The sequence below is a fragment of the Morone saxatilis genome, unplaced genomic scaffold, assembly GCF_004916995.1.
Source record: "Morone saxatilis isolate NCDOM2014 unplaced genomic scaffold, NCSU_SB_2.0 Contig12, whole genome shotgun sequence".
In the NCBI taxonomy this organism is placed as follows: domain Eukaryota; kingdom Metazoa; phylum Chordata; class Actinopteri; family Moronidae; genus Morone; species Morone saxatilis.
Window position 1 is genome coordinate 8,358,213 of NW_023339674.1, and position 11,686 is coordinate 8,369,898.

Consider the following 11,686-nt stretch of genomic DNA (forward strand, 5'->3'; position numbering starts at 1 on the left):
TCATTTACATACAGTATTCTGTAGTCACATCAAGTACATTACCAGTGAAGTGAACTTTGACATATATAATTTATGTTCATTTATTGAATCTACAGAAGCTTTCATAATTGCTAAACCATTTCATTCATTTAGTAAGTGAAAAGGGCAAACCTTTTGTTTTTGCTGCTTTATCCCTTTTATATGATTAATGTCTTTCACAAATATTTTTTACAAATTTCTTACATTATATATGAAATACACTGAAGAACAGACATGTCATGCACTACAATACACAAAACAATCCTATATTTATTTTACAGTTGCTATTCAATATTGCAGTGCTAAAGTGCTTTTATTCCATCTGATTCATTTTCCAGATATGTACATTCTATTACAAGAAAACTATCACAAAACAAACAGCATGGTTACCCTGATTCTTCTAGCCTGTCCTCTAACCAGCCCTCTGTTCTGCTTGCATAGCGTGTCGTTCTGTACCTTCCTGGCCCATGAGTATCCGGAACAGATTCACAAAATGGTGATGGTCAACGGAGGTGGTCCCACAGCTCTGGAGCCCAGCCTCTGCTCCATCTTCAACCTGCCCACCTGTGTGCTTCACTGCCTCTCTCCGCTGCTAGCCTGGAGCTTTCTCAAGTAAGACAGCAACACAGTAACAACAATAACAGTAACAGAGACAAAATTGTTGTTTTTGGTTGATCTGTCTTTAATTAGTAGACAAAACAATAATGAACTGCTTCAGATGATTTTACCAGCCAAAATAATTACTATGCATATTTCATTTTTAAGCCATTTGTAATTCAGGTAAATCTCCCCTGCTCTGCTCCCTACAGGGCTGGCTTTGCTCGGCAGGGTGCCAAGGAGAAGCAGCTGCTGAAAGACAACAATGCCTTCAACGTGTCGTCCTTTGTGCTCCGTGCCATGATGAGTGGTCAGTACTGGCCTGAGGGGGACGAGGTCTACCATGCTGAACTCACTGTGCCCACCCTGCTGGTTCATGGCATGCACGACAAGTTTGTTCCAGTCGAAGAGGACCAGCGAATGGCAGAGGTGAGTGGGCCTCTTTTAGCCCAAGATTCAGATTGTTAAACTGACCCTACTAAATACACTGTTGTCATGGTGTGTTATAGTTTTCATACCATAATCAAACAAATAAAAAAAATCAATTTAAAAATCTTAAAGCAGCTATAATTAATATTTTTGTATTAACAATCACATAACTATGACAGAAAATGATCACCTTACCTTACTAAATTTTAATGTTTCTGTGTGTGTAGGAAGTGGAAATAGGCAAATGTTTGCTAAAAAGTTCACAGTATATAGCAACTTTAAAGGTGATATGTCAGTGTTGTGTTAACAGTTTGTTTCTGCAGCCACCAAGTGGCAAGATCGGTTATTGTAGGTGTAAGGTTTGCTTTTGTCAACAATGATCAACAGTAACGTAAAGTATAAGAAATTGGGGTTTAAACATTGCAATTACTTTAGGAGTTAGGGATTGTTGTGTAGAAGCACTCTAAAAAAGTATATTAGAAGACTCTCCCTGATTTTTCCCTTCAGTGAACTCAACAATGAAACGTGATTGTCTGTGTCCCACCAAATTTCATTACTAAAAAAGATTGGGGTCATAATTGCAACCAGGGCAGTGCCTTGGCACAAGTGGCACAAGCGCCTTGGCACAAGTGGTTTTGATGATAATTTCAAAATCTAACTTCTTTTTTGCTTTCTGTCAGATCCTCCTAATGGCCTTCTTGAAGGTCCTGGAGGATGGTAGTCACATGATCATGATGGAGTGTCCCGAGGCTGTCAACACGCTACTGCATGAGTTCTTCCTCTGGGAGCCGGCCACCCCTCCACCGCCAAAGAAGGAGTCCAAAACACGTCCAGAGACTGCCAAAGCCCAAACTGACAGCACCAAAGCTGCATTGGACCCTTGCAAAGTCCGACCTGCAACTGCTAGGCAGACCTCATCAAACGACGGCACAGAGGAGAAGCCAAACATCACGGACAAGAAATGACTGAAGATTAAAGCCGGAGCTTCCAGTGGTTGTTACACTATATCAGCTGGCCATGCACTTTGTGGGTCCTGATAAACTGAGCTGGTTTTAGCTGTTAAACCCGATGCTGAGCCAAAATAAAACTGAGCCAGTTTATTTGAAATGGTTCAGCTAAAGGTTGCACAAGTAAAGAGAAATAATGTCTGATTCCAGTTATGTCAGCTGCTGAGCTGAAGGGCAGAGGAACTGGAACTCCATTAATGGATGCTGAAGGTCCATTCTTCAGCTTACAGCTCAATGTCCTCAGCATACAGCGTGAAAGATATAGCTGTGCCTTGAAGTGAAGGGTGGTGATGATGCCAGGGTAGGTGGAGCAAAAGACATCAACAATAACATACAGCCATGAGGGCGAAGGTGAAAATCAACAGTTGTCAAGTGGCAAAAGTGATAACATTTGACTTTTGTGGACAAATCAAAAAGTGTCACCTCCCATATTGTCAGCCAAATTTAAAAAAAGATAACACTTGATTGCCTGGTCATTCCTAAAATGTGGGAAAAGAAAAGCAAAACAAATGGTTTGTATGAAATATGCTCTTGACTACCTGTTACGCTGCCCTACATAAAGCAGCAGACGAGTCTAAACCTTATGGAAACTAGCTAGATGGTAAATTAGCCTACTTGGGGTTTAAAATATTGATACAATCATGTGAAATGTCTATCTGTGTATGTTTGGTAGCTAGAATTTTTAATTTCCATATAATGATGAATTTCAAAACTCACCTCTTGTAGAGGTGGGAAAGCATTTCTTGATTGAAAATGTACATTTACTATTTTGGCCATTTTCTCTGTTCTTTGGCACCTCAAAGAGGTGAGCCAGAACATTATTTTTCTCAATGCATTAGAGGTTCACAAACCTAGAAGTAGCCTTAACTACTACTCACCCTAGTTATGAGATTTTAAGGACCAGTGTGTAGGATTTAGTGACATTTAGCAGTGAAGTTTCAACCATCTGATAACTCCTCACCTCACCCTCCCCTTCCAAGCGTATAGGAGAAACTACGGAGGGGCTACTTTCCTGGGCTACTGTAGAAATATGGCTGTTCAACATGGTGGCCTAAGTAGAAGGGGACCCTTTCTTATTCTAAGGTAAAAGTCTTGATTATAACAATAAATGAAACAATACTTTTGTGAATATTATATTACATTTCTACCAATAGAGCCTCCTAAACTTTGCACACTGGTCCTTTAAATAGCTGCTGCTGGTATAAACCGGAAGAAAAGGTGTTTTGTGAGTGATTGAGTTGTGACTTGTGAAGCTGAACAAGTGAAGAATGATCAAGTTCTGATAAGGACAGAAGTGAAAGTAAGTTTGCTGCTTAGAATTCAGGGAAATGTATGTTCACTCAAGTGTGTCCTGTTTAATCTAGCAATAGTTGAGGCTCAGCAACAAATCATAACCTTGTATGGACAGAATGGGCCAAAGATTTTGTACAAATCTCAAGTACATAATGAGATGTTAAATCAATAATAGGAAGGCTTGTACATCAGGGAAATGCAAAAGTGGGGTTTAATAAGAATCCACCCCAACCTGAACCACACTACAGTATGTTTGATGCCATTTTAAAATATAAAATGTTGCATGGTAGCCAAGAGCTGGTACTGTAGCATGTTTGATAACGGAAATACCCACTATGACAATAAGTGACTGAAAGTCACACAAACTATATTATCAACTTCCATGTGGTAGAAAGCACTTTAATGGTTCTTCTATTTCCTGCAAAAAAACAAAAAAACAATGTATAAGCAGCTGTTGAATATATTAGAAGTATTTTATAAACCCATTTAAATTTTTTTATGGTAATGGAACCATCTGTGCAAGACGATTTGCATGAATGGATTTATTGGTTAGAAAATAATAACCATTTATTTCCCACGAAAACTATGCTATTCTGCAATATTTTTTTAACCCGCAGAAGTAAAGTTAAGCTCTAATATATTAGTATTATATTAGTACAAAAACTGTATTTTCACTCACCTCTGAGTATTGTTGAGTTTGATGCATGAACATAAGAAGCCAACAGTTGACTGTATCATTGTATCATATCATAACACTATATTTAATTCAGTTTATTGTGGACATCTGTGCTCTAACTCCACAGGCCACACTGTCTGAATTAGGAAGCTATTAAATCCTCTGTGACTGTTTTTTATTTTTTTATTTTTACCACTACAATAATGGGTATATGTCTTTATCTTAACTGACATGTTGTTGCTGCAATAGTTCTGGTATTTATTATGTTCACAAACCCTCTCTGAGCCTCTAACATAGAAAGATCTGAAGTTCAGTTTGTATAAGGTGTGAATGAAGCACAGGTTTGATAGTATTTGATGGTTTTATACATAGACTATTCTTTTTATACACTGTACTTTTATTTGTGATGGATATTTAGAGATTTAACCAAAAACTGTAGCTGGGAATTCAGTGAATCAATGGAAGATTCAGCTACGATCAGAAAAATGTGATTGAGACTCGAGCTTCATAAAAGCGTTTGCTTATTGACTGTCATGAATGTTGGTGAAACTGTTTATGTTTATATCTTGTGTGTCCTTAAATTTGTAACTGCCCTGGTGACAATATTACACAACTGCTTGATTTAAAAATTTCTTTCATTTAAAAGTTAAATTACTGGGGTCTTTTATGATACCTTTTTGAGTGACTTTTTGTTTAAATCTGAGCAGCTTTCTTGACCAGTTGAACCACTGTCTATTAAGCAGTCTGGTGTTAAGTCCATTGCTCAAAGGCACTCCAGTGGTGGGTATTTGGGATTTAACTTGAACTTGAAATGAAACAGGCAACCTTTAGTCACACACCCTACTGTTTCGCCATATGTCACATCTTTTAATGATCACTAGCCGTTTTCAGATTTTAACTCAGATTTTGCTTAATTTTTGATGACTGAATGGAAATATGTGACATTGTTTTTCCAACAGAGCCCTGCCCACTTCAAATCAGTCAGAAGAGCACTGAAACCTCTGTGAGACTGTGAGAAAATGTTAGAGATTGATAGAAAATGGGTTTTTGGGGCCTTTAAAAGATGTGACTGACTTGGTAAATCCAGCCTTATGAAGTTATTAGTCTATGATGAAAAACAAAACTTTAAAATCACAGCAAATACTCTGCATAAATATTTTTCTTTGTAAGTCTTTTAATGAAATGTCACAGTGTCACATAACAAATTTTGAACTTATTTTGAATAACAGCTATATCAGATATATATAAATGTAGACTATAGCATCATCATTATTTAGCAAGAAAATTAATACATAAACTAACTAAAATATAAAGGGTTATGAAACAACATCTGCTGTATATTTAAAATTTAGTTCTTAGATATCTAACTATACAGTAAATTCAAGGTTCCTAGTTTGACAACAGCATCCAGTAAACTTTGCTCACAGAAATTATAATATATTTGCATCCTAATACTTTTACTACTAAAATATTTATAACTTAGTTTAATTCATAGTTTTGGAAATTGACATTAAAACATTTGATCCAAATTCTTTAACAAATTTCAACCAAAACCACACTGTGTTAAACTTTTACAATGTTTATACATTCATAAAGTATATTAAAAGAAAGCATTCAGCTGAAGCAATTATTTTCAAAACCCCTGCAACCCCTCTCAGACCACAGTGACAGTGGGACCGTTGCTTTTGTCCTCCAGTGGTGTTGTTTCTGTGGAAACTTTTTCAGGTTCCTCTTCTTTGTCTTCCTTCCCTCCATCAGCCACAAGAGGAGCACTCTCTGCTGCCTCCTGCTGTTCTTTGCTGGTAGTGCTGGCTGGCTGCTCAGCCTTCTCTTCAGCTGGCTGCTCAGCCTTCTCTTCAGCTGGCTGCACTGCTGCTTTGGTTTCATTGACAATCTGGACAGAGTCGGCTGCAGAGGCCTGTACTGGTTTCACTTCCCCATTCTGGACAGGGAAGACACCCTCCATTGCGTCGTACAAGAACTGGTACTGCTCCTGTTAGAGACAGACAGATATAAGTGGTATCATAAAGATAAGGTTCTATTCTTAATTTTTAAGATCATATTATCACAAACCTTTCATAAACGAAACAATACCACACAGAGAGCACCAGAAAACAGCTTTGAATGATAGGCCAAAACCAACAATGAACATCCTGCTACTGATTTAGGACATCATTTAGCTGCTTATAAAAATGAAAGTAGATATAAGTGACTTGTTTTTCAAGATTTACATCATCAGTAAGACTAATGGGCTTGGGTCTCACAGACGGGCTAAGGAAGTCAGAGAGTACTGACAGATAAACTAGTTAGTTTTGGTCTTTTCATGGTATTTGTTGACAATAACAGAAATATAGAATATAATGACCATAATTCTTCAAAACAACATTATAAGCAAAAAACTGAATTGAAGGGGCATTCAAAGTGACCTTTAAGCATTGTGATGTAAAATAACAAATGGAAAGAAAGAGGTATATACAAATATCTGTCCATTATTGACAGTCAGTTACTTTTCACTCTACGCACTTTTAGAAGTTAAAGCTGTGAAACTGTGTGCTGACAGATAGATATTGAGTTCCTCTTTCTTTTCATGTTTTTTTTTTGGGTGGGGGGGGAGGGGCCTTTCCCCCTTTTTTTATTAGACAGGCCAGCTTACAGGAAATAGGGTAGAGAGAGAGAGGATGACACATGGCAAAGGGCCACAGGTATGACTCCAACCTGGTCCACCTGACAAGGACCAGGTGAGCTATCTGGTAGCCCCCAAGTTCCTCTTTTTCTTACCAGGCTCGGCAACATGCCCTGTCGCTCCTTGCGCAGGGTTTTGGTCACCTGGAAAACATCTACCAGCTTCTCAGTTTCAGCGCTGTCCAGCAGGTTCCACAGAGCACAGAAAATCCCTGAACGGGTCGAGCCATTACTGAGGAGAGGGAACAAACACACATATAAAAAGGTTAAGATTACACACATTAGTCAATTCCCCCATGAATCCCTTCAGCTACACTTTTTCCGGGTAATAGTGGACTGCAGCATATCCTATTTATCAACCTGCTTATCCCTAAATATTCTGAATATATTAGATTGGATGTTTAGAATTTCACACAAACAAAACTATAACTATTTGTGCTCTGTTCATACATCAATCATGTGATCACTGGAGAGCTGTTCATAAATGTTCCTCTTATACTTTGCTGTATAGGTTAATAAATGTATTTTATTGTTCACAAGTGTAATGCTTAGAAGTTTGAGAAATATGGGCTCATTTGTTCAATCCAGTTCATACCTATAGATGATTCTGTGTCTTTAGTCTATTCCAGCTGGAGAAAAGAACATACAAACTCCACACAGAAGAGAATCATATACATATTCATATATGTCTTTCTTGTAATGAGGTAACAATAGGTGGGACAAGGGAGTGGAGCTGTACGCCACTGTATAGCTTGGTGTCAAATGACATGTGACCTTTATCAAGCTCTTTAAGCTGAAGGAATCACAACTTGGGTCTGCCCAGAAACTCAAGTAGGTTGGGGAAGATATTTCTTCCAAAAGAGTTTACAGGCTCCAAATTTAGCTTTTTGAAAGCTGTGAAAGCTTTATGAGAAAAAACTGGATGTGTCATGGTCATAGACATACTGCCCCTTTATGATTCCAGACGACATTTTCTGTGAGGTTGTCTTACTTGCAGTGGACCACGATGGGTATGTTCCTCTGTGATTTGCTGCTGCCACAGCTGCGCTTGATGTCCTTGATCATGTCTGTGAGATCTTGAGGTTTCTCCGGCAGCTCTTCGCTCGTCCACTTCAGGAACTGGAAGTGTTTCACCGGCCGACTCTCTTTCCTCTGTCGACAGAAGAGGTGTTAAAATATCTTGTGATGCTGAAATGACCAGTCAAACGACAGGCTGACACTGACACTGTAATGGATTACCTGATTGTAATCCATTACAATTACATTACCCATTATTAGCAGGATTACAATAACACATAAACAAATAAAGAATGATATATTAGTGCAAGTAAAGTGCAAGTTAAAAGTAGAAACACATTTTGATTCTTAAAATCTTGGTTTCCCTATTTTCTTTTCTAAGGTTACATTGTTCTGTTATTGATATTTCTCTTGTCTCTATTTATACATTTGGCGTTGAGTTAATCTAAAAGTAACAGAACTTTAACATTGTAATGCTTGGATTAGGTTACTGGTTGCATTTTTTAAAAGGTAATTAGTAATTGTATCGGATTTTTACTATTTTTTACTGATAAACATGCAAACAGAGCAGACTTTGTTAGAACTACCGATTTGGCTGTTATTGTGTTACCTTGACATGACGGATCAGCATGTTGCGGGTGATAAAAGTTGGGGAGGTGTCTGTGCTTGCCACCTCCACCTCAAACTCTCCAAATGATTTCTTATCTTTATCCCAGTAGACACAGTCAGACTCCTGTGAAGACACAAGAAAACCAGTGCATTTACAATATATGTCTTAAGAAGTGTATTGTAAATGTAAGGCGCATATAATATTATACATCACTATGTGACACTTTAGGTACCTTGTCTCCCTCACTGCAGTTTGACAACATAACAATAGTAGATGCTTTCTTCTGGTAAACCATCGACCAGAAGTCAGCCATGGTGTCTGGCAGTGGCGTCTGTGCTGCGATGAAGGTGCGTGGGCCCCAGTAACCCTGTGTGGGCAAGAAAACACATCCGTCTATTGTTGTACACAGTCCAAACAAATAGGATGTGATGAATTTAATTACACTTGTTTTAAAATTCAACTGGCTGCATGAAAGATGAGAATTCATTCGGAGTTAATGAGATAACACCTGCTACCACAGGAAAGATGGTAACAAGAACACAGTTTGTCATGTTTCAATTAAACAAACCTGGCATTCAGTTTTATGCAGAAACAGGTTAGTAGATAAACTGAAAGTGTCAGTAAAATAAACTTACATCTATGTGGGAGGCATTGATGTACTTTGTGGATTCCTCATCCTCCTCATCTGATGACTCTTCCTCATCATCCTCATCAGGTTCACTATCACGACTGTGTCCTTCATCAAGCTTCAGCAACACCCGGTTGAAGTCATCTGAATGTGGCAGGTTTGATATGTTGTGACTCAAGTGAAACTATAAACATACTGCACACACACACTAATATACAATAGCTGTTATTCTTTAGTGACTAGCTTGTCCCTGTTGAGCTAATACTCACATGGGATGGCATATGAAGAGCGATTCTTCTTCTTGTTTTCTTCTGTGATCCCAGTGTTGAATGTCCTCCAGTTTTTAAAGGTGGGGATTCTCTGAATTGCAAAACAAAGACTATTTAATTATTAAGTCATTTATAGTGATACATCAATGCCTGTAAATTCTTCCAAATCAAGTAATACAAGGTTGGAAGGGAAAAAGGAAAAGGATAGAAGGAATATGTTTTAAAATATATTTTAAAGGGATCAGAAACACATTTAATGATAGTAAAAGATGTTTAGTGCTATTAAGTTGAGATGTTTTAGGTGATTTACAATATTGTCTCTTCCTCATACACTGTTACCACACATGTTACTATGTGGTTAGAGATGCAGTTTTACAAAAGTCAGTTGCTTACTTAAATCAAACAAAATCTAATTTATGTAAAAGTGGCCACAATGCATTGCTTTACAGATGAATGCATCATTTATAAATAATAAGATAAATATTAAAGTGCCATACCTCAAACTCCTCCTCCATTAACGTAGGTTCGTTGCCTGAGTTGTTCTGTTTGAGCGTGCTCAGTGTGCTGTGGAGCTCAGGCAGGGTGATCTCAGTCTCTCCAAACTGATTGTGCTCAATCAGCGCCTGGTGAATCAGGATGTACTGGGCCTGTGTGAGGAAAAAAGTATTTATCTTAATGGATGGAACATATATGCAAAGGACAAACTGCTATTAAGTTACACAACCCACAGCCTTCTAAATATGTTGTCCACCCAATGTACAAATATATGAAAATATAACACATACATATACTGCACATGCTCAGACACAACCTACTTCAGCTTCTGCCCTCTGGTGGGCGCTAGACAACGATGAGCGCCAAAATAACCACAGACAAGAACAGTTTCATTTCACACACCAGCACAGTCATGAACAGTTAAACCAGCCATGTGAGATCTCACTTCAGTTTCTCTAAAATAACCCTGAAATGGCCACGTATTATATACTGTATACAGTATGTATACTATGTCCTAGTGTAACTCCTTCAAGATGTTTTGTGTATTAGCTGCACATAATGGACTTTCACAGTGTCATCAGTCAATAAAGTGACAGATAAAAAGGTAAATGTATTAATTACATGTACTTTTAATGCATGAATAAACTCTGAATAAAAAGGAAAAAGTTTGCCAAGTAATTATTCAATTTCAGTATTCTGTCTTAAATTAATTATTAATTAATTCTACTTATTTGCTGTACATAATAGCTGCATCTACTTTTATGTATCTTTGTCTCACTTTATCCTTATTTATCTAAATGTTCATGTTAGTTTCCTTCCTGTATGTTTGTGTGTGTCAACTTATGCAGCCACTAAACTTAACTCTAATTCTTAAGACACACACACACACACACACATTGTCCCAAATACAATCTGAATTCATATATTACCTCTACTTGAACCATTAGACATCTCTGTCTGCGCAGTCTGACTACATAACCGTAGATGTCCACTCTGCCCTCTGCCTCCAGACCCTCCATCATGGCATCAATGCCAATGTAGGTGCCCGTCCTGCCGACTCCCGCACTACGAATGAGATAATAACATTGTGTTAATATATTTTTATATCTATGTTTATTGGTGGCAAGTAGAGTGGAAGTGAAGTGTTAGTTTGGAATTAAATAGAGAGGGGAGATGGCCTGATGAGTCCCCTGATTCCCAATGACATATTTTAATCAGTTGTTTCTCAATTATTAATCATGGAGACGATAAAGCAAGTGCAGAAATGTGTGTGGAAAGACACTTTAAAAAACCTACTGTGTGCACAAAAAGGCAGGCTGTCTTTGGTGATTAGTAGAAAGAAAGTGATCTAGTCAGACTTTACTTTATGCCAATAAATCCAGTGCAAATGTTGATATTTATGCACATTTTGAAGTGAATGTTAGCTGGCTGAGAACAGGACCTTGAACTTACCTGCAATGAACGACTATGGGGCCACTGAAGAAATTCTTGAAAGCATTGACACGCCGCCTCAGTTTCAGGAGAAGATGTGGCTCCCCTGGGACTCCGTGGTCTGGCCAACTCATGAACTGAATGTGGGTCACCTCCCTCTCTGAGTTCTTCTCCCTCTTCTGCAAGCACACACACACATACACACAGAGGGTTATCCAAGCATGCACCGAAACAAACACATACACAGATGTATTTATATCTAATCAGTATTAGTATATCTATTGAGATAAAGATGGACAGATATACTGACTGTCACTTCTACACAGACACACATGCAAAACTGTGTGGCCCGCAGTAAGAATATACATTTATTTAATTACATTGTGTTAGACTTACATTAGTTAGGCTGAGATGGCGGATGGTGTAATCTGGGCAGTAGTCTTCTGAGTTCAGCTTCACAATAAACTCCTCAAAGATCTCCGTCTCTCGATCTGGAGATGGCCAGTACTGCGCACACTTCACCTGTGAGAGGAG

At 38.1% G+C, this 11,686-nt stretch overlaps 2 protein-coding genes across 2 annotated transcripts in view; one reads left to right on the forward strand and one right to left on the reverse strand.

Annotated features, from left to right (window-relative positions):
• Positions 1–3,117, forward strand: part of abhd8b (abhydrolase domain containing 8b) — a 4,243-nt gene extending 1,126 nt beyond the window's left edge. The window contains exons 2-4 of the mRNA XM_035653048.1: positions 460–630; positions 828–1,044; positions 1,725–3,117. Of these exons, the coding sequence (XP_035508941.1) occupies positions 460–630; positions 828–1,044; positions 1,725–2,009 (673 nt within the window). The 3' untranslated portion in view covers positions 2,010–3,117. The remainder of the gene's footprint in view (positions 1–459; positions 631–827; positions 1,045–1,724) is intronic.
• Positions 3,118–5,176: 2,059 nt separating this feature from the next.
• Positions 5,177–11,686, reverse strand: part of ptprc (protein tyrosine phosphatase receptor type C) — an 8,643-nt gene continuing 2,133 nt past the window's right edge. The window contains 11 exon segments of the mRNA XM_035653600.1: positions 5,177–6,013; positions 6,799–6,934; positions 7,694–7,854; positions 8,330–8,452; positions 8,562–8,696; positions 8,965–9,101; positions 9,227–9,317; positions 9,724–9,873; positions 10,651–10,786; positions 11,174–11,331; positions 11,549–11,674. Of these exon segments, the coding sequence (XP_035509493.1) occupies positions 5,675–6,013; positions 6,799–6,934; positions 7,694–7,854; positions 8,330–8,452; positions 8,562–8,696; positions 8,965–9,101; positions 9,227–9,317; positions 9,724–9,873; positions 10,651–10,786; positions 11,174–11,331; positions 11,549–11,674 (1,692 nt within the window). The 3' untranslated portion in view covers positions 5,177–5,674.